The sequence below is a fragment of the Microtus ochrogaster genome, linkage group LG4 (genome assembly GCF_000317375.1).
Source record: "Microtus ochrogaster isolate Prairie Vole_2 linkage group LG4, MicOch1.0, whole genome shotgun sequence".
Classification (NCBI taxonomy): Eukaryota; Metazoa; Chordata; class Mammalia; order Rodentia; family Cricetidae; genus Microtus; species Microtus ochrogaster.
Window position 1 is genome coordinate 56,305,696 of NC_022030.1, and position 23,173 is coordinate 56,328,868.

The 23,173-nt window shown below is 44.3% G+C and overlaps 1 protein-coding gene across 1 annotated transcript in view; it reads right to left on the bottom strand.

The window, feature by feature from the left end:
* Nucleotides 1-23,173, bottom strand: part of Ttll4 (tubulin tyrosine ligase like 4) — a 44,191-nt gene that overhangs the window by 7,271 nt on the left and 13,747 nt on the right. The window contains exons 3-17 of the mRNA XM_013351689.2: nucleotides 18,134-19,705; nucleotides 16,810-16,913; nucleotides 16,511-16,574; nucleotides 12,254-12,378; nucleotides 11,754-11,864; nucleotides 11,379-11,455; nucleotides 10,299-10,490; nucleotides 10,133-10,215; nucleotides 9,835-9,963; nucleotides 9,421-9,543; nucleotides 9,058-9,156; nucleotides 8,223-8,357; nucleotides 7,552-7,698; nucleotides 908-1,010; nucleotides 124-347 (exon numbers count right to left, since the gene is read on the bottom strand). Of these exons, the coding sequence (XP_013207143.1) occupies nucleotides 124-347; nucleotides 908-1,010; nucleotides 7,552-7,698; nucleotides 8,223-8,357; nucleotides 9,058-9,156; nucleotides 9,421-9,543; nucleotides 9,835-9,963; nucleotides 10,133-10,215; nucleotides 10,299-10,490; nucleotides 11,379-11,455; nucleotides 11,754-11,864; nucleotides 12,254-12,378; nucleotides 16,511-16,574; nucleotides 16,810-16,913; nucleotides 18,134-19,611 (3,194 nt within the window). The 5' untranslated portion in view covers nucleotides 19,612-19,705. The remainder of the gene's footprint in view (nucleotides 1-123; nucleotides 348-907; nucleotides 1,011-7,551; nucleotides 7,699-8,222; nucleotides 8,358-9,057; nucleotides 9,157-9,420; nucleotides 9,544-9,834; nucleotides 9,964-10,132; nucleotides 10,216-10,298; nucleotides 10,491-11,378; nucleotides 11,456-11,753; nucleotides 11,865-12,253; nucleotides 12,379-16,510; nucleotides 16,575-16,809; nucleotides 16,914-18,133; nucleotides 19,706-23,173) is intronic.

Here is a 23,173-nt window from a genome sequence, read left to right on the forward strand (position 1 = left end):
GGCGACTAGACTCCCTTCCTGGTTGCGCAGAGGGCTGACGGTGATCTGTACGTTTTTTCCCCTTTAAATAAACTACCCTATTAATCATAATTCCAAACTGCTGCGGCATTGTTTGTGACTTACGCCTTCATATTACCTTTGATCTTGTTTCCATGGTATTTCTGTTCCCACTGAGTGGTGAGAATGTTGAAATATCGTGGCTGCTCAAAAAAACGAAGATAACGAGAAGAGATTCGAGAAGGAAAAATTCTTTCAAATTGACCACGACGAGAAAACTCATCTTCCATCTCAACCAGAACCCGAACATCATCTGGTGTCAAGACATCCAGCACAGATGCATAGAAGTCCTGTGGCCCAAGGAACAGGAAGAAGGGCAATGTGACAGGTGAGCCAGACACTGAAATAAGCAGCTGGGGTTGGGAACAGAGCTTTAGGGCTCTAGGGCTCCAGGACTCCCGCAGGACTCCCGCAGAACTCCCACAGCTGCCTGATCTGAGGTGTGCCAGATCTTTGCCTTATCTCTTCCTAAATCCAATGGACTGAGCTCCTGGAGGAAGGCACTCTTGACTAGGGCCAAGGAACCATTTGGGCTGAGGTGAAAGAGTGTGTTGCTGAGTCAAGGCTAGTGCCTGAGAACTCAGATACGGCAGTCTAAGCCTTTCTCACATCCAGACCCCACATTTACTCTTGCGATACGATAAATGTGAGCTAAGATATCACAGCGCTAAGAGCTTGGTGATAACCATCCACTTTCCTAGAAACATACAGGTGCCAACAAGTCTCTGTGTATCACAAGATCCTGCTTCTTGGCAAGAGACTCTGATCTAGACAGGAAAGCTGATGTTCCTAGAGCCTTCGATGTTTGACTGAGGGCTGTTGGTAACTGTAGGGAAGATAAATCTCTTACCTGGTCAGGAATCTTCTGGGTCAGGTAATATGCTTTCTTCATCTTCTGTGCAGTAAAATGCTCTGGAGTCATTTGACATTTGTCCCTAGGAGAGCTTGGCAGGCTAAGACAGGTGGACAAAAAGTAACAGGCAGGTCAGCAGCCTCTTGTGCGAGAAAACACAGAGAAAGGATCCAGTGCAAGACTCCTTCATTAGCACAGATGAAGACACATGGAGATGCTTGTCCCTTCAATAGATCACTCTAAAGTATACTCCATTCAAAGAGCTTGTCATCCACAACCAAGTACCACGGCATAACTGAAAGAGGCAGGCACACCAATTTGACAAAAAGAAGCCTGATTATAGGATACTTTAGTTAACACTCACCACAAATCAAGCTCTGCCCTATTGGCTGGGGAACCCTGGGGAAAACACTTTATCTCTGGTAGTTCAGTTTCATTATGACTTTGTTAACTTTTTGAGACAGAGACTAACTTTGATTATAGGATACTTTAGTTAACACTCACCACAAATCAAGCTCTGCCCTATTGGCTGGGGAACCCTGGGGAAAACACTTTATCTCTGGTAGTTCAGTTTCATTATGACTTTGTTAACTTTTTGAGACAGAGACTAACTTTGGAACTCAGGATGGCCAGGAATTCACCATGTAGTCCAAAGCTAGCCTTGAATTCATGTCGATCCTCCTGCCTCCTTATTTATGGGATTATAGACATGGGCCACTACATGGCCAAGGTCACCTTTCAGATAGTCCTTTTCCTAAAGGGGCTTGAAGAAAGTTCCTACATGATAAAAAAGCAGTCAATGCCAGCCTCTAGGCTCGCTCAGTCCCTGCTCACAAGCTCCCTTTCTCAGATCCCATGTAACCCTAGAAACCACACCCTCATTTCTCTCAGCTTTCCCTGGGAGAGAACCGTGGCAGCTCAGAGTAAACTTCCCTTCCACCTAGAGTGGTTTTGTTTACTGAGCCCAATTTTCATTCTTCTGGTGCTGAAACCCCACAAACGGCATAAATGAACACCATTCCAAGGAACTTGGCTATCCCGAACCAAGATACTGATCTGACTTTCCTAAGATATGTACAGATCAATTGTTTCTACTGCCTTTTGCCACCCACCATATTTGGCCTCATTTCAAAATCTGTGTTGGTCTCTCTAGTGGGTTAAGTGTCACCCTGGAGCAGCATGCTTTGTTTTACTATTACTACAAAAGCCACACCAGAGTGACCAGAGTGCCAGGAAGCCTCCCCTCCCCCCCGCCCCGCGCCTTGGGCTCACTCACAAGGACAAGGGACACCTCTCCTCTGTGTTTTGAAATATTTCTATTTGACAAATTTCACATTCTGCTTAGAGACACACCAGATGGAAATTCTTGTCACAACGACACTTTATCCACCTCAGTTCAGCTAGCGTTCCCTCACCTTCCTCTAGGAACTGCAATTCTGCCTGGGCTCCCACTGCCTGTACTGTTCTATCTTTTCCTTAAGCACTCCTAGGTAGTTCCTTCCTCAGGCAGAGCTCCTCCTGCAGTCAGCACAGCCTGCTTACATACTCCCATTGCAGAATATTTGTTTACACTGTGACGATGTATCATTGCCAAGGCACCTCCTGATTGGTTTAAAAAGGAGCTATCAAAGCTAGGCTGGCAGTCCAAAGATAGTTCAACAATAAAACTTGCTACATATGATGCCCAATGTGACCATGTATATCCAAGAAAAGCCTGAAAAAGCTTTAAAAAAAAAGTTTGGGAACATGGAATCAAACATGGCCTTCTGGTGACCACGGTATCTTGGGTAGGCTCAGCATACAGAGGCAAGGCTCTTCTAAGAGACCTGCTGTGCAGTAGACCACTTGAGCGGTCAGCCCAATAAGGAAAAATGCTGCCACATCAGCACATTTCCAGAGCTGGGGCAGTAACCAAGGTTCCCACTGACACAAGCTGACATAAGGCCAGGTCCTCACAGAACTAAGGAGGGCAGAGCCAGGCCACCAGAGCCGCAGGTAGCAGCCTAGCCATTTAAGGTTTGTCTCCCAGTCAGAGAAGGCTGCAGATGCACAGTAAAATGGTCCAGAGGCCATGCTGGTCCACAGGGTGAATTCCAGGACAGTCAGGGCTGTTACACACAGAAATCCTATCTAAAAAAAAAAACCAAAAAACAAAACAAAGAAAAGAAAGAGAAAATGTCTTGGCTTCAAAATGGAAGTTGGGAAATGTGTTGCACTGAAGGAGAGGTTATACATTTGTTTCCACAGGAAACAAAAAAAGTTATGGTTCTATTCAAAATTAATAAAGATCAGATTGATTGGGAGAGACCTGAAAAATCTTGGCTACAGACATGGAAAAACAAAAACAAAACAGAACTGCCGGGCGGTGGTGGCACACGCCTTTAATCCCAGGCAGAAGCAGGCAGATCTCTGTGAGATTGAGGCCAGCCTGGTCTATAAGAGCTAGTCCAGGACAGGCTCCAAAGCTACAGAGAAACCCTGTCTCGAAAAACAAAAACATAAAACAAAACCAAAAAAAAAAAAAAAAAATTACAGGACAGGCAACATATACACTGAACCCTCTACTATGGGAACAGCTCTGAGACTGGATGAAACATAATAAATCTTGTTGGCTACAGAGTCCTTATGCCAGTTTGGTTATGCAGTCCAAATGGACTTATAAAGTTGACAGGTGCCTTTTACCTCCTCAAACATAGAAAAAAAAAACCATCTTAAGCTGACTTGTGCACATTGCACATTCTACTCTTGTATTAATGCAGATAAATGTACCTGTAAAAGTTTGTGTTTTCAGAAAAAAGGGCCAGACGCAATAAAGACAAGTACCTAGGTGATCCAGTCTCGCAGAATGCCTGTTACAGTTTCCTCAAAATTCTACATCCAGAACAATTTCAAAGATGATAGCTGAGATGGTCTAGCCTCACAGACTACCCAGACAAGACTTACACAGAGAATAAACCAAAAATAATAGAGCTCGTTCTCCCAGGACTTGACCATTATTGCAATTTTCTCAGGGTCCCCTAAAGACGCTGGACGCCCCCCCCCCCCGCCCAGACAATAAAAAGCAGTCTAGAAAACACGACCTCCCATATTCCCAAGAGGTGGGGTGGATGGTTTTTGGTTGTTTGGTGAGTTATAGATGCTTGTCATCGTCTGGGGGTGGGGAGTTAGTTGTAAATTATTACTGATCATGGTAAGGGAAGAAACTTAAGCAAGAGAGATTAGATTCAAGAACTTCTTTCTGAAAAAAAGGGGGTGGGATATAGGAATGGTAGGATATAAAGTAGATTATTGAATCTAAACTAAAAACAACTATTAATCTCAAATATTTTACATTAGTATGGACTTTTATATATTGAAACAAACTTATTTTTGTTAGAAAATACATGTTTCAGGCTGGAGAGATGGCTCAGAGGTTAAGAGCACTGACTGTTCTTCCAGAGGTCCTGAGTTCAGTTCCCAGCAACCACATGGTGGCTCACAACCATCTGTAATGAGCTCTGGTGCCCTCTTCTGGCCTGCAGGCATACATGCAGACAGAACACTGTGTACATAATAGATAAATATTTATTTTTAAAAAAAGAAACTACATGTTTTTACTTTTGTTTAAGATAATTTTGTATATTGATATACATTTAAGGTTATTTTCATTATGTGTGTGTTTCAATTTTTTTAAAAAAGATTATTTTTTATGTATACAGTGTTCTGCCCACATGTATGCCTGTAGGTCAGAAGAGGGCACCGGATTTCATTACTTATGCTCTTAACCTCGGGAGGCAGAGGCAGGCGGATCTCTGTGAGTTCGAGACCAGCCTGGTCTACAGAGCTAGTTCCAGGACAGGCTCAAAGCCACAGAGAAACCCTGTCTTGAAAAACAAACAAACAAAAAAAAACCTATAAAAATCTTTATCCAAATTTGGCTTAAAACATAACAAAAGGCTTATAGCTAAAAAAAAAAAAAATGTTACTTGCGTAATCTTAATTTCCTACAACTTACTACACATGTAACTTGGATTCAACTCTTGTTTAAAAACAACAACAACAACAACAACAAACGATATTTTAAATAGTTATTGCATGTTTGGCAGTCATCTTTACTAAGGTTAAAGGATAGATGCCACATGACTTCACCATTTTAAGATGACTACTAAGGTAGCACCTATAGAACCTCTTAGTCCTACTGAGCCTTTGGTTTTCTCCTTTTAGACTAAGGAAGCAACAGCAACTCTCTAAAATATTTTGGATTAGTATGAATTTTTGTATGATTAGAAATTCCTACAGTTATAAAAGTATACTCAGGGGGCTGGCGAGATGGCTCAGAGGTTAAGAGCATTGTCTGCTCTTCCAAAGGTCCTGAGTTCAATTCCTAGCAACTACATGGTGGCTCACAACCATCTGTAATGGGGTCTGGTGCCCTCTTCTGGCCTGCAGGCATATATACAGACAGAATATTGTATACATAATAAATAAATAAATATTAAAAAAAAGTATACTCAAGTTAACATAACTTAGAAATGTATGTCTAACCACTTATGTCTGCTAACTCTGTTCAACCCCAGACCTCTAAAAAACTTTTAAATAAGAAACAACATAGGTATGTTTGATAAATAAGGCTTATAAATTCCTACAATCTGCTCAAGTTCACAGTAATATATGTCTAACCTCTTTGTCTTTGCTAACTTTGTTACGCTTCACATATTTGGATAAACTGAGTCATACAAGAAACTATGACATTCTATAATGGTGTACTATAAAAGACTAACTTGTAAAGATTATATAATTCATTTAGTGACATTGGCCTGCTGTATATGTTTAAAGCAAGTAACTTAAAACAAGTTTATTTAAATTAGGTATACTTAATAGATGATGGCCCTCAAACTCTTCAGAGATCTGCTGAATATGGTATTTTAAATTTTCAATAAAATAACTTCCCAAGATAGATATAAACACCAGCTACTAGTAGGAACCCTAAGGTATCCAAAGAAGACAGACAGGGCATGACTCCACTTATTCTGTGGCAACACTAATCCACTAATCTCTGGGCACAACTTCTCCATGCCTCACGTGCCACCAGAGTATGGACACTGCTGGGTTGACTGTTCTATTCTGTAGTCATAGTAGCGTCAGTCCCTCAAGTTCCGCTACAGAAAAATCTCTCAGACCTGGGTCTGGTAGCCAAAGGCTGATGCTACTCTATGTTGTAGCTGAAGATTTAATGCTGTCCTGTACGGAAGCCAAATGCAGACCACTGCCCCAAACGAAGCCACTGGAACCTAGGGCAACCTTCTAGGTAGTGGGTAAGTTTCTACCATTTTAACTGATATGTAGGCCATTTGGATTATATTTCCTGCTATAATTTATGCTTCTCAGATCTCTGGGATATTGACTGACTGTATTTTTAACAGCAACGAGTATACCAGCTCCTCCCCTGAGGCTACGCTTCCTTCTCCTCAAATGTAGAACTCAGGTCTCAGGCCTGGCTTTCCTAGAGTTACTAGGTTTCCAGCTAAGGAAGAAAGATGACCCTGATCCTAGACTCTGAAAGGAATAAACTCACAGATGCATATAACACAAAATCATTTTTGTATCCCAAGTTTTTACTTGACTCAAAGCCATGAGTCTATCTATAGCTTTCTCTCCGATGTGGATTTCTATACAGATTACGATCAGTGGTAGATAACGCTAACATACATTAAACTTTTCTTTTTGTAAACTTAAAAAGTTCTTGTAAGCTTCAGGAAGTCCACTTGGATCTACCTCTCATAGGTCAAACAGAGAGAACTGACTCCCTTGTGGCACATGGAATAACTCAGATAACTGCCGAACAGGGACAAGTACGCCTTCAGACATACACAGTGGGTAAAGTATCCATTTTTTTTTTTATTTTTTGTGTTTTACGTTTCACTAAAATACAAACTAATCTCTAACTTGCATACGATACCCTACCCTGCACCTCTAAGTGCTGGGATCACAGGTGGGAAATAGCTGCTGAAGTCAGCACTCTACCCCCTCGCTCTCTTGGGCTGAATGGCCCTGGATTGATTACTGCTATAGGATCTTCAGTGTCCTTATCTATAAACTATAATACTAATATGAGCCCTACAGAGTTGAGTAGACACACTGAATTTCCTTAACTATCCCAGGTACTTACTAAATATTAGTTTCCTCTCCTCAAGAATAGTTTCAAAGCTTTGGAGGTATGAAGGAAAATCTCCAAATTGAGGTACTTCATAAAGACGTCTAGAACTAGGCTTTGATGGACAGGGAATCTGGATGAGGGGCATCTTTAGAATGAAGAAACCACATAAGCATAGGAAAGGTCACTACCTAATCCCTGAGGATCTGCCAAGGCACCAGAATCAGGCAGAATAGAAACAAACACCCAGGAAAAGTAGCTGGAACCTCCAATGTCCAAGTAAGGAGGTTAGATTTGATCCTTGGTCCCCATGGAGATTTCTGAATAGAAGTAAAGTATTCAGACTTACTTTCAGAGTACTGATGTGGCAGTGGTGTGTGGGTGGACAGCAGAGGAAGTTTGAGCCATAAAGACCAAGCAGGAGAGAGGTTCCCAAACACATTCCCTCCCCAAATCACAATGGGCTGCTCATGCTGCCATCCCAAGGTAGGGAAGCTGAGAGGCAGACCTTGTGCTAGAGCCGCTGGAGCTGCTGGGGCTGCTGGAACTGGAGAGGATATCCTCCACGTTGGGCAGAACAAAGCCTGCCAGGTTCAGGAGATCTCGGATCATCTGGCCCTTGATGCTGATGTCCAGGGGAGAATTGGAGTGGAGGCTGCAGGGGTAGAATGCAAAGCAGGGTCAAAGCAGCATTCCAGAAGGATTCTGGGTCCTACATCCAAATGAGGGCTTCTTAAAATACCCACATGTGTGAGCATCTTCAACAAATATGCTCAGCTGGGAGATGGTGGAGTACACTTTTAATCCCAGCACTGGGGAGGCAGAAGCAGGTGGATCTCTGTTTGTTCAAGGCCAGCCTGATCTACCTAGTGAGACCTGTCTCAAACAAACAAAAAACAAACAAGACAAATACCCTCAAAGACAACAAATAACCTCATACAGTTTGATGAATCTGCCCATGCCCTTGGTTTGCTAGAAAATGGTAGCAAATGGTAACTTTTCTCTATTCTTAAAGATCCTAAGTAACAGTCAGTTACTTAGTCAGATCCGCGAGTCAGTAAATACAGACCATGACAAGAAAAAAGTGAAGGAGGACTTTCCCAGGTCAACAAGACAATGACAGGGATCCTGAGGATGAAAGACAGGCTCTACTCTGAGGAACTAACACCACCACCTTACCTTGGCGAAATGTTGACTTCGAGGACCCAGGGTTTTAGGTTCTCATCAAGCATGATGTCAAAACCAAACAGTTCATGACAGCTGTAGGGGTGCCGCACATACAACTTCAGTAGGTTGGTCACGTAGGGCTCTGACCTGCCAGTGGGATATCTAGAATTAGGAGGGCAGAAGCAACTTTCTCTTTTAAAGTGCCTCCTCAGAGTCAGCATGGGAATACATGCATGCAATCCCCATGTAGAAATCAGAGGAAAGTAGAAGCAGGGAAATTAGAAGTTCAAGGCCAACCTTGGCAACCTCAGACCATCTTACGATGGTCATCATCATGAACACCACCCCTCCCCACCCTGAAACAGTGGCTCTTAAGGGATGTGCCTGATCTGGGCCATCACCTTGATGAAGTTTGGTAAAATGAGCAGTATGGTGGTTTGAATGAGAACGGTTTCCATAGGCTCATATATTTGAACAGCTGGTTCCCAGTTAGTTAACTGTTAGGGAAGGATTAAGAAGTATAGTCTTCTTGGAGGAGGTGTGTCACTTGTGGTAGGCTTTGAGGTTTCAAAAGTTCAAGTCATCCCAGTTAGTTCTCTCTGCCTTGCACTAGCTCCCTGGAATCCTAAATCCCAAATTAAATGCTTCTATAAGTTGCCTTGGCCAAGGTGTTTATCACAGTAACAGAAGAGAGACTAAGACAGCAGAATTTAACTCTGCGTCTTCCTATCCCCTGTCCTCCAAACTGAAAGAGAAAATGGGCACATCTTAGAGCACAGCAGAGAGGCAAGGAGAAAACATGAGGGTTCATGGCACACCCAACAGCCAAAGCAGCACTGAAACTCACGAGATGATGGTTTTGACAACAACATCCTTTATCTTCTCCCAGATAGCATCACTATTAATTCCCTTCTGGCTCAGATAATTCCACAAAGCTTTTAGTGCCCTGAAGGGGAGAAGGAAGTATTTGGGGTTATGTCCTAGAAATGAGTGACAAGAGAAAAAAATAAGGAGTAAGAAGCTAAAGATACCTTCTTTGTATCTCCCCAGTGATATTTTGAAATAAGAAAGAGATGCATCTGGATGCAAACAAACCAATTCTGAAGTGACAAGTCACTATACTCCTCAACTACTGCCCCAAACCTCCCAAAGGCAAAGCCCTACCTAGGTTCAGGACAGAGTTTTGATAGAGACACACTGCCCTCAGTACCATTTGTGGCCCTGGCAGGCTGTCTCATCAGCATTGGCCTGGTACTCCGCATTCTTTTTATTGACACTGTAGTTGGTCAGGTGCATGAACTTGTTGCTAAGACTCTTCATGGAAGGGGAATACCTGGAAGTGAGAAGAATGGCAGAGGCAAGATGGCAAGAGCAGATGGAAAATAGGCAGATATTTCCCCAGGAAGAAGATAAAGGACAAATGCACAGATTTCTGAAAATCCCAAATTCTAGAACAGCACAGCTAATCTACTTGGCAACCTCAGTACCTCATTTCCCACCCTCCCACCTTCCTTACTAATGAAAACCACCAAGATATCTGTGCCTTTTCTGCTCAGAGTCCTCATCCCAACCAAACAAAGAAAATCACCCAGTGTCAGGGGAATGCCTCATGACCAGCACATACTTGCAACTGGCAAAGCGGACGAGTCCATCCGAAAAGAGGTAAATCCGTAGAGGATCATAAGAAGTAACGTAAACATAGATCCGAAGATCAAATTTGCTGCCACTAATGAGGTAGGGCTTGTGTAGATACCTGCAGAGAGGAGAGGCTAACTTTACACCCAGCCAGATGAATGAGCAAGCTGTGGTGAGAACTCTCAGCAGTTGGCTGGGAGGTCACGAGGTAAAACACTATAAGACGATAATTCAGAAACCAAGAAGACAGGAAGATGGAGAGAGGAATGTGAGCTAGACAGGCTCACCTCTGTACCAGGAGGGGCCTGCGCTTGGGGAGCTGACTCCATTTGTGAATGACCTGAATGCCAATGCCTCGAGCAGATGCTGGCTAGAAGTCAAAGGGGAAGGAAATGAGATCTGCTGTTTTTCCACCTTCATCCCATCATCTACTTCTCCCTTTGCCCCACTCACTGGCTTTACAATCCACTTCTGGCGGCTGCTGCTCTCCCATGCTTTGCGCAGGAGCTTGGCATCCTGGGGCAGGATAAAGGACTGGGGGAAAAAACTGAACTCTTTCTTGCCAAAACGGCTCTGCATGCGAGACAGGTTCCGCCACAGCCGGTCCTTCCTTCCAATCTGGAAGGAGCCTGGAAAGTGGTTTAGCTACAGAAGGGACGAGAGGCAAGCAGAGGGAAAGGGCAGAGGTGAGACCAAGAGAAACAAGATAAGCCCCACCCCATCATTCCAACATCCCCTGCAAAACAAAGTTCAAGTTCCTTTCTAGCTTTTCTTCTGCCATCTAGACACAAACCAGAGTCACCTGGAAGAGTGAACTAATTAAAGAATTGCCTGCACCGGACTAGCCTGTGTGGGCATTTTCTTGACTAACTACTGATGTGAGGCTCACCTTGGGCAGGGCTATCCCTCAGTAAATGGTTCTGGGTTATATGAGAAAGCAAGCTGAGCAAACCATGGAAAACGAGCAATGCTTCTCCAGAGTCTCTACTCAGTTCCTGCCTCAGCTTCCCTCAGTGATGGACTGTAAGCTGTAAGCCAAAGTAACCCTTGCCTCCCCAGACTGCTTTAGGCCAGTGCTTCACCACAGTGACAGAGAGGCAGACTAGGACAGTCATGTTAGTCACCTTGAGTACAATGGGAAAGCTATCACCTATTTTCTCATGACAGCATGGGAGACAAGGAAAGGAAAGCACCAGGCCATGAGGGAGTCTAGGGCAGGAGGACAAAGTGTTCCAACAGAACCGCAGAACCCTCTCTCCATAAATGTAGCTTGCAGAGAAGAAGCAGTTAGCGGTGATAACGGGAAATTCATCAACTAAAAACAGACAAAGCCTCTCAAGACATGGAGTGAAAAGCACCTGGCAGCAACAGGACTGGGGTGGGAGACACTTTGCTGAGACCCCCACTGTGCTCTCTAGAATACGCCTCTGTAACTGTCCTTACCTGAATGCCCTTCCAACACTCCCTCCACTGCCCCAACAACACTCTCATCCTGGCCTTGTCAGTGGGACAAGCTCCTTGGGAAGGACCCACCTTCTGATGCTCTCTAATGGATCGAAAACCAGGAGACTTCATGTGGTGACCCCAGCAGCCCAGCCAGTCATCATTCCCTGCAGAAGGCAATCAGGAAGTCAGTCTCACTTAACAGCTCAGGCGGACTCTGGGACAGAACAAGGCCTCACCACTGAGCTCACAGAGTTACATGGAGCTGCCCTACACAAGGCCAAAACAATTGTCTTCTGCTTCCCAATTCTGAGCACCTGGCTCAGCCCAGAGGACTTTCAGAGCTATCCCCTTCTATGAGGTTGGAAGCTCCAAGACAGGGTCCCCATATACAACAGGGGGTCTCTAAGGCTCTCCTCCTGTCCAAAACCCATCTGGCAGGGCACGCAGTTCAGAGTAACTCACTCTTACTGATCTTGAAGTGCGACCGTCCAATAGTCTGCTTGACAATGTTAGGAGTCACTGTGCTCATCTTCCACCGGAGCAGCTTCCTCTGTTCCCAGGGAAGTTTCTCCACTGGGAAAAGGCAAGAGCAGAGGGTCAAAGTGAGGCGATGAAAAAGATGGCAGTGGTGGCCGTTCTTTCCTAGAAGGACAAACCACTACAAATTGCTCCAGATTAGGTTTAGAGAACTGCCCTTTATGGAAAGGGGGCTGTGCAGGAGTGAGGAGCAAAGGAAAGGCTGGAAGCAGACAAAAAACCAAATGGAGGCCATGTGCTAAGCCAGAGATTATGAGACTGAGAAAGGTCAAAGGACAGACAAGTTCACAACAGAACCTACATCCTGTGGAAACTGAGCACAAAAACAGCCATTCTGGAAGAGCTCTCCCATCTTGTCCCCTCCATCCAGGTTAGCTGGCACCCTCCTGTGAGTTCTCTGGACTGTGTCCCTTGGTTACATTTACCTCTTTCATCCCGAGTTCCAAAATAGATGGTAGGGGACACATTGGGGAAGAGACTGTAGATGAGGGCTGGTCGCACAACCTTCTCATGATTGGGAAGGGATTTGGACATTAAATCCACACAGCTCCTGTGATGAAAACAGAATGAGAAAGGGACAGCTTTGAGGTGTTAACAGGATTGCATATGATTCTGAAAAGACAAGTGTTTGACAGTCATTCTGCAAGTATGAACTCATACAGTGCTAGAGCTAATCTACCTATAGATTTGTACATCATTAAGAGGCAAAGAGCCCAACACCCTGATAGCACATCTCCAATATCCCGTGATAAACTTCCCCATCATGGTCGGGGAAGACCCACAAGGGTTTTGGAAGAGAAAGAACACTAGGAGAAGACTGCTGTACTGCAACAAAGAGAGGAGGAGAAAAAGGACGGCAGGGGAACTGAAAGAGAAGATACAGAAATGTTTTTTGTTTCTGTTTTGTGTTTTGGTTTCTTTGAGACAGGATTGTTCTATGTAGCTTTGGCAGTCCTGGAACTTGCTCTGTAGACAAAGCTAGCCTCAAACTGATAAAGATCCACCTGCCTCTGCCTCCCAAGTGCTGGGATTAAAGGTGTGTGCCACCACCACCCAGCCCATAAATATTTTAAGTAAGAAAAGAGCAAAAGAAAGAAAAACAACAGTAAAAGTTCTTCCTTGCTCTATGTTTCAGTTCATGTGAAAACAGCTGGCTTGTGTCCTTCTCTACTCTGGACTTTGGTGGCAACACAGGTCTGGATCTCATAGACAGAGGGAGGAGGAGGACCCTGGGCCAATGGGCTAGGTACTACTGAGCCAGCTCAGTAGGCACCAGCCACTCAGGTACAAGCCATTGGACCAAACAATTTCTTTAAATAGCATGAAAGGTGAAGAAAGGTTTTTCTCTTTACATTGAACTGATATGAGCCACAAATATTACTGTAAGGTTAATTTCAGATTGTAAAGAAAAAAAAAACAAATATCTCAGTGGTAGAGCCCTTGCCTAACTGAGAAGGCCCTGCGCTTGATTCCTAAAACTGTGACAATACTTTTTTTTTTTTTGACAATACTTTTTAAAAAGTATTTTCAGTGCAACAGAAACAGGCTCTATATGTAAAATAATTCAGTGTTCTCTAACTTAGATTTCTTAAAATTTGTTTTTAAGACAGGAACTTCTATGTAAAGGCAAGGCTGGTCTCAAATTCCCAATTTTCCCACCTCAGCATCTTAAGTGCTGGCATTGGGCACACATGGTGAAACTGAAGAGAATGAGCTACGACATAAAACAAAGACAAGGCCGGAAGATAAGGCGGCACAGAAAGCATCTACACAACAGCTGGCAAATCCATTTCTGGGCATGTGTGTGTGTCCAAGAAATAAAGACTTGTGTGTTGCAGGCTATTCGATCAACCTGGGGACTGTTATTTACTGGAAAAACCTGTTTCTAGATGCTGTGTGGCTCAGCCCTAGCACATACCTTTGATCCAAGTGCCTTCTTGAATATTGTAAACGGGCTTAAAATAAAGTCAATCACAGGTCAAGAAGTGGAGCAAGCAACCAATTGACAGGAACTGAACACAGGATTATTAAGGAAAAAAAGAGACTAAGAGATAGTCAGGAGGACAGATAGAGACACACAGGAAGTAGAGGGGAGGGGCATTCAGTCTGAGTTTTTGAAACAGTGTAGAAGGGGGAGGATTCTGGGACATCAGAGGAGGAGGAATGAGGTCAGCCAGGTGCTTCTCTGCCTGAGTTTGCAGACTTTCACCATAGCATCTGGCTTTAGGGTCTTTATTGGTAAGATCGAACAACTGAGATTTTTAACATTCATGCTCACATAAAATACGAATATGATTCTTTTTGGTAACTTCACTAATAGTTCAAAGTTAGAAACAACCCAAATAGGTGAATGGTGAAACTAATGGCAATTTGTCAGTAGTGTATAGCAGCAGCAGTGGCAAAAGCTGAGGTCATTCTATCATCTACAGTGACAAGGTCTGGGCCAGTCAGGGCTGTAGGAAGCCAGGGGCTGGAGAAATTGCTCAGTGGCTAAGAGCACTTAATTGGTATCCAGTATCTGCAACCAGAGCCAGCTTCACTTTTATAAAACCAAGATACGGTGGGCTTAAAAAGACAAATTATGCGACAGTCTGGGAACACATATGCCAGATTTCTGTTCGCTCATAGAAAAATTTAACTTCATTTCTTTTGCTTTCCAGATACCTCTGCCTTCGTCTTGCCGTCTTGATACTTTAGAGTCAATAAAGATGCTGCCGCACCATCATATTTACAGACATGGCAGCTTTGTTCATGCTGACCCAGACACAGAGGTCTTCTCAGCTACTGGTAAAGCAGAGCAGACACACACAAAGTAACCAGTGTCAAAGCATGCTGGCAAGCCTTGATAGACAAGACTAGATTTTAATTAAAAATGAGAACAGATATTTTTACATTAAAGCCAAAATGCCAATTTTTTGTTCATTGAGTTTACTTTACTTCTCTAATTTTTTACATTTACTATGGTGTGTGTGTGTAATGATTGCCAGTGTCATTCAAGTCAAGGGGACACTTGAGGGAGTTGCTTCTCTCTTTTATCAATGTGAATTCTGGGGCTTGAACTCAGTCATTAGGTGTAGCAGCAAGTGCCTTTACAAGCTGACCCACCTTGTTACCCTTAATTTTCCATTCCTTTGCATTTTTAGAACAGAAAAACCTTCAATATCAATAATTCAGGAGTTTTTTTTTTTAAACAAATAATGAAGACAAAGCCTAATTCTAAGGCAAGGTTGGAAGGGAAACAAAAGATTATGATGGAGGATGAGATTTATTCTGTTTGTTTTTGGTTTTTTTGGGACAGGGTTTTACTGTAGTTTTAGAGCCTTGCCTGAACTAGCTCTTGTAGACCAGGCTGGCCTCGAACTCACAAAGATACACCTGCCTCTGCCTCCCAAGTGCTAGGATTAAAGGCATGCGCCACCACCGCCCAGCTTTATCCTTTATTTTTTGAGCTAGTATTTTGTATAGGCTGGCCTCAAATTTGCAGTAGTTATCCAGCATCAAATTCTGGAGTACTGAGACTAATGCCATGTCACCTAGAACCAAAAGAGTCTTATTTGGGGCTAGAGAAATGGTTTCAGCTTTGCAATAGATCTGAGTTCAATTCTACCATCCATATCAGGCAACTCATAACTGCTTATAACCTGATCTCCAGGGAATACAACACCTTCATCAGGACTCTAAAGCCACCTGCACTGACTTACACTGAGCAAGTCAGGAGGAAGGAGCCAGGTAAGACATATTCCTCCAAGGCTTCTGTTTAAGTTTGTGCCTTGAGTTCCTGTTTTGACTTCCCTTCATGATGGACTGTGATATGTAATTGTGAACTGACATGACATAAATCCCTTTCTCCCCAAGTGACCTAACTAACAAGTGTCTTTTTGTTTATTTTTAATTTTTATAACTTATTTACTTGTGTGTATGCACGCGCATGCATGCATGAATGCGCTGAGGGGTGTACACATGCTACAGTGCATATACAGATAACAGAAGACAACTTTTGGGAGAGATTGGTCCTCTTCTCCCAGCATGTGGGTTCCAGGGATAAACTCCAGTTCAGGCTTCGAAGCAAGCACCTTTACATTCTGGTTGGTCCAAATGTGTTTTAAATAAGAGTCCTTAAATAAGTTCCAAAAGCCTTTTACAGAATAACATGCTTTTAAAAAAAATGCTTCCAGTATCTCTTGACTATCTGTTCTACAAAGGACTGAAATAAATGGCAAGGCACAATGGTGTACATTACTAATCACAGCACTCCGGCAGACCTCTTTGAGTATATCGATGAGACCAGCCTTATCTATATAGTGAGGTCCATGATAGCCTGGGCTATGTAGAGACCCTGTCTCAAAAAAATCAAAACAAACACTTCTTCTTTTTTTTTTGGTTTTTCGAGACAGGGTTTCTCTGTGGTTTTGGAGCCTGTCCTGGAACTAGCTCTTGTAGACCAGGCTGGTCTCGAACTCACAGAGATCCGCCTGCCTCTGCCTCCCGAGTGCTGGGATTAAAGGCGTGCGCCACCACCGCCCAGCTCCAAAACAAACACTTTGTAAACTACAGTTACATATAAAAACAGACAAGAAACTTGATGAGAATGAATTAGGGTTCTCAGGGCCAGTTAGGATAATGTCATTACAACCTTCAAGTGCAAGGAATGAGCATCTGTCAATGACCTGCACTGCACTCACCGAGATATTATTGCCACCGACTCACTGGGGGAGACGATACTTAAGGAAGAGCACTCTGAGTCTCCTGGAGGAAGAACAGAGAAATCCTCACTAGAAGATGTTGCTGCATGTGCACCCTCCCCGGGCCCAGGCAACGAGCACCACCTCTGCTCTGCATTGCATTCCTCACAAACTCCTAAGTTAGGCCCCACAGCAAGTGACTGCTGCAGGATGTGAGTCAAGCCTGGCACACACTGTCATCTCCCTTCCCTAGTGGATGGTGACCAAACCCCGCAGTTAGAGGCAAAATGATTCCTTACCCTCCTCTTCTTCATTTTCATCATGGCTGCAGCTATCTTCCAAACCTAGTTCATCTTCTGTATCTTCAGGCTCCACCTGGTTTGGCCGGAGGTCAGTAGCTGAACTGAAAGAAAAGAGTCATGCCTCCACCCAAGCCAGCTCCATAACAGAAGCCACACTGGAGTCTCATTCCTTCACTGCTCCCCAGTAACAGTCTCCTCATCACTATGTTATCTCATAAACGATTTCTCAGGTCCTCAGAATTTAGGGCCAGCCATAGTTCCTCGGCTTTACATCCCTTATCTGCACATCATTTTCTCTGAAGTCTGCTTATAGTATGTAAGTTTAAAATTCTGCATACAAAAATCATCAGTGAGTATCTGGTAATTTATATGTCCTTGGGATGCTCACTGGAAACTCAGAAGACCTTGGTGGATCGAGGTTCTGGAACAGTAATAAGACACAAGAGAAGGAATCAACTATGTCTGTCTTCAACTCTGAATAGCTGTCATACCAGGAATGCATGGGAATACAATCTGGTTTGTAGTAAGGTGAAAAGTCATAGACCTTAAGATGTGGTATCTGGAATTCTTACTTCTCCCCTGGTGATAACCTAGAACAGAGATGGGCAAATTCTCCAAAGAAACTATCAGTAAGCCGGGCAGTGGTGGCGCACGCCTTTAATCCCAGCACTCGGGAGGCAGAGGCAAGTGGATCTCTGTGAGTTTGAGGCCAGCCTGGTCTACAAGAGCTAGTTCCAGGACAGGAACCAAAAGCTACGGAGAAACCCTGTCTCGAAAAATTAAAAAAAAAACAAAAAAAAAAACTATCAGTAAATACGTTCAGTTTTATACGTCATTCCGTCACAACTTTCCAACTCTACTGTTGTAGCAAGAAAGCAGTTAAAACAGTAAAAAAAAATGGACAAGGTTGCATCCAATAAAACTTTATTTGTAAAAGCAAGGTTTAGTCTACAGGTTAGTTTTCCCTCCCCACCTTAAAATGAATCCCTACATTAGAGTGAAAACTAAAACTTTAGGACAGCCAAAAAATAAAGCCAACTATCAGAGATAGAAAGCAGCAGTGTGGGGGCTGGGGAGATGGCTCAGTGGTTAAGAGTACTGACTGCTCTTCCAGAGGACCAGGGTTCAATTCCCAGCACCCACATGTCAGCTCACAGCTGTCTGAAGATCCAGTTCCAGGGAATCTGACACCTTCATACATTGGTGTCATTCATGCACATAAAAGTTAAACAAACTATAAAGAAAGAAAGCAGCCGTGTGCCCAAATTATGGTGTAACTACTATTCTGTTCTAAAGGAACCAAAGACAGGGTGCAACTTACCGGCTATCTCCAGCACATGAGCTCAGCTCCTTGGCTTCCTCAGGTTCCTTCCCAGGCTGGCCAAGATGGACAGAAGAAAGGCGAGTGGCCACTTCAGCTACACCTAGAGGCTGGAGGGAAGAAGGGGGAACAGGAGCTCGGTCTTCTCCAAGTAATTGGGGGTCACTTACAGACCCACAGGTAGGGCTGGGGTTGAGCCCATGGACATGCGAGGCAAGGAGGTGAATGCTGATCCTTTTGGTACAAAAGACTGTACTGTCCAACCCCAAGGTGTCTGAGGCACCAGGAAGGATTCCACTGTCTAATCCAACGTCCTCCTGAGGAAACCGCTGGCCCATCAGAGGTTTCCATCGCCTGCTTCTGTTGAGAAGACCCCACTGGAAGCTGGGGTTCACAAAACAAGCCTGTTCAAACTGGTAGCCTTGCCGTGGCATCTTCTCAAAGCCTTTTGCAGTCAACTTCCTCACAGCCTCAGTGAAGTGTACCTCTTTAGCAGCGCTCTGGGAATCCGAGTTCTCATCCAGGCCACAGGGACGTGCCTCCATCCTAAAGTTACTTTGACTGCACTGGGAAGAGGTAACACTGGCTGTGGATATGTTGAGGGTACTAGGGGTAGATAGGGTGGTAGGGGCAGTGGCATCATCTAAGACAGTGCCAATGCTTTGGGGTCCCTTATGGTCACCAGGCTGGGGTACACAGTCTCCAGTACCCCCTGAATGATGCCAGGAGACAGGTTGGATCTTGGGTGAGGATACTGGCTTCAGGCCATCTGTGGCTTGTGATAAGGGCACTTTAGTGCTATTTGGCCTCATGAAGGAGTTGTTGTTCAGCATGGGCTTGTAGGAGGACAGTGGAGGAGATGCAATCTTCCCTGAGATGGCTGAGGACAAACTCTTCCTTGAAGGATTTTCCCCAGCTGCTGCCAATGAGAGGTATGGATCAGTGGGTGAAGATGCCATGGGCTGGGCCATGGGGAAGACTGTAGAAGAGGTGGCTTTCTTGGCAGTGACACTGGCAGGGAGACCCTTTTGAGGGAGAGAAAACGATCTTTTCTCTGATGGGCTGGAACGCACGCAGAAAGATTCCAGTTGCTGGTACGGTTTTTGCCTCACGTTGGTGCGGCGGTACAGCAGAGTATTGCTGAACAAGTCAGGGAGAGACTGCAGGTAACAGGGACTGCTGTGACCTGCAATGACAGCTGTGGTCCCAGAGCTACATAAAGTGCTAGGGCAAAAGAAATAGGCTGGCTGGGGTGGGACTCCCAAGAGACTGGTGCCCAGCCCCGCTGACAGTGTGCCTACGCGCTTCCTTTCCAGCTTCCAGATTGGCTTCACCTGCTGATGGGCCTGAGACCAGACTTTGACCTCTGAGGGTTTCTCAGGTGGTGAAGCAGACGCTGTGCCTGAGGGACGTCTCTGCTTGAAGCTGTTTCCTCGGCGCAGGCCAATATTGTAGTGTTCTGTTCCTGCTGAGGCCATGAGGGGCCCACATCATAGCAACATGGCCTCATGGCCTGGCTCAGGTAACTTGCCACACACCTCTAGCACCAGCTGCATCCTTGTATCCGTCAGCCTGCGGGGAGAAAAATGATTGGAAATGCTGCCAGCTTGTAAGGATGGGTCCTATGCTATGTAAGTAATAGGGTCTTACTTCCGTTTTAGTGACCAGTCTTGGTCATCATTTGGGGTCCTGAGAGAAGAACACATTTCCAGGGAGCTTGCAGAGGCCTTTCTGAGGCCTTCGTAGGATCAAATCTGGCTTTCTCAAGGACTAAGACTTTAAGGGTTCACTAGTGCGAGGCTGCTCATGTGTCCACACTCTCTAAAAGCTTACCTCTCTCCAGAGTAGTTGTTGAGTAGATATGATCAAGAGAGACACACATATAAATATGGAACTGTCAAAGAAAAAGGTTGAAGCATGTTTTTTTAATAAATAAATAAATAAATAAATAAATAACTGATTAAAAGTGCAGCCTGAGCCGGGCGGTGGTGGCGCACGCCTTTAATCCCAGCACTCGGGAGGCAGAGGCAGGCGGATCTCTGTGAGTTCGAGACCAGGCTCCAAAGCCGCAGAGAAACCCTGTCTCGAAAAACCAAAATAAATAAATAAATAAAATAAAATAAAAGTGCAGCCTGGGCTGCGGCTGAATGACTGCCTTCTCTACGTAATATGGCAGGGCTGAAAGTGGCAGGTCAGACTGTACCCCCTCAACTCATTCAGAAAGCTCAAAGGTCCAAGAACGCATTTGCTCTATTGCTCTTGCTCCACCTCAACATTTTTTGGTACTTAAAAAAAACAAAACAAAACAACAAACAAACAAAAACCAAAACAAGGCAAATTGAGAGAGAAACAGAAAATTTCCCAGCTCACTCTGAAATCTGAGCAGAGACAGCAATTTCATCTCTTCAAGAATCTTGTCAACCATTCAGGCTAAAATTCCAACCTACATATTAAAAACAAGAAAGCTGGACCTAAACACCAACACTATCCTCAGAGACCTTATCCCCAGCAGCCATAATGGAACAGAGAACTGAGAAAGCGGCAGGGGGAGGGGCAGGAGAGACTTCTATTCCAGGACCCAGACTGCAGTTTGGCTGCTCTCTGGGGTGGAGAACTTGCCTTGTTCTTCCAAATTTTTCTATAAAGCAGTAGGTGCCCCGTCTTGTCTCACAATTTCTTCAGTATGGTTACTGTCTAGATAGAACTCACAAATCACTCTCTAGTTTTCGTAGCTGTGGGAAAGGTGGATCTGCCTGCATGACCACATCCAGAGGGAAATAACACCTACCTACTCACCTCAGAAGATGGCATCCTGATATCCCTATTAAGAGAGCTAGAGAGAAGGAATTAGCAGAGAGAATTTTGTTCAAGTTGCATTTATGATATAAAAAATAGGAAGAGATTTTATATTTTGATCAGAGATCCCTGTCTACAACTATCAGAGGGAAGGTGCCAACAAAGACCCTGACAAAGTCAGGCAACATTGCCCTCCTTTCCTACAAATGCTGACCTATAGGGTTTTTGTATCCTTTTCAAGAATACAAAAACATAACAAAACAATAGTGAGCTAAAAACAGTTTAAGTGCTATAAACAGTATTGAGGTCAGTATACTCAAAAAGAAGACACAAAACTCCACTCTAGTCCAAACAAGAGAAATCATGTTTAAGAGTCAATTACTCTGTACAGGTATAATAGAGAAGACTAACACTGAAAGAGTCAAGCCCATGGCCAGGCGGTGGTGGCGCACGCCTTTAATCCCAGCACTCAGGAGGCAGAGGCAGGAGGATCTCTGTGAGTTTGAGGCCAGCCTGGTCTACAAGAGCTAGTTCCAGGACAGGCTCCAAAGCCACAGAGAAACCCTGTCTCGAAAAACCAAAAGAGTCATGCCCTACCAATGACTTTGTAAAATATAGCACATGTATATGTATAAATGAGTGCTGGGTATACTCAGACTCATAACTCAACTCAGTCCTCTTCAGGAACCCACATCTTGCCCTACCAATGCAACACAACAGATACCACAAAGCAATAGAACAAAAGAGCTAAGGAAATAAAGCCTAAGACTGAGATCCCTTGAAAAGCAATTCCACTAATGGTTCCCTATTCACCTCCATGCTTTTGTAAGTTCTGGTCCAAGCCTTCATAGGTGAAGTGTCTAAGAGCATGCCATAGATTTCTCACCTATGCCAGAGAGAGTCCCACTTTTCCTCACTGCATAATACCTCAGAACTAGACAACCAAAAGAAGAGAACCTTCCTTCTGCACATACTACTCACATTTTCTTCTCCACAGCCCACCAGGTATTCCTCTGTGTCACGACACACAGACACCAACTAGTTTGATCTTTGTTTTTTGACAGGGTCTTACTACACAGCGTTGATGAACCTGAACTCAATAATATAAACTAAGATAACTTCCAGCTCACAGATCTTTGCTTGCCTCTGTTTCATAGATCTGGGATTAAAGGCATGTGCCACTACAATTGACCGGCATGCCTTTTAACACAACTAAGGAGGAAAGAGTCTAAAGATTAAAATCCCATCCTCTTCAAAGGCTAAGGGCAGTTTGTTCCCATATGATGTCAAGCTGGCAAGCTGAATTAGCTCCAGTGTAGGTGAATTCTTTTCTCACTGATGAGACACTCGTGTCTCTGAGACAATCATTTCCATTCCTCTGTTCTCTGTAAGTTCCATGGTGTGTAGGGTGACAACCTAGAGGAAGGCCTTTGCCTTTAACAAAAGTGTCTGTATGTAAGATCCAGGGAGGTGAGATGGTTTCTTTAACTATGACAAAGAGTTCCACAGCTCATAACAGACATCCAGGGTTGGCTAGCATGGCGGTGTCATGAAGTGCCAAGCGAAGACAAACCTGTGTCATGTCGACAGTGGCTCCAAGAACACAAAGTGGAGAGTACCACTCCACAACCGAACTGCATAGAGGTGCCTCAATCCGGTTTTAGTGCAGAAGTAATTTCTGGTTCAAACAAGGAAATTATGTTTGCTAAAAGCAACTTCTTTTTCTTTGTGGAAATCCCTAATGAAATCAAAGCTCAGTGTCATGGGAAGCAGAGATTTAGTGACTATTCAAGCAGCCTGTGCCACAGGTCACAGTTACCTGTGTGATGCCCAGTGCCTACAGCTATGTGTGAAGCTTAAAAAAGGTTTGAAAGAGTTCAAATTCTAAGAATTTGAGGAAATAAGCTAACACTAAGAATGGTGAGTTTTCATAGGCATAGTGGCTCATGCCTTTAATCCCAGCAATGAGGGGTGTGCAGGAGGCAGAGGCAGGCAGAACTCTGAGCTTGAGGCCAGCCTGGTCTATAGAGTGAGTTCCAGGACAGCCAGGGCTAAACAGGGAAAAATGTCTCCAAACAAAACATAACAAGAAAAAGTGCCGAGCTCCACTATCAAGTCAAAGTCACAGAGGCAAATACTGCCTGGCACCCAGATACCCTCACAAGGCAGCTTCCTGCTGGGTCAAGCCCATCCCCTTAAGTATTCTCTTTATTTCCGCACACAAGCTTTTTCCCAGCCCCCCCC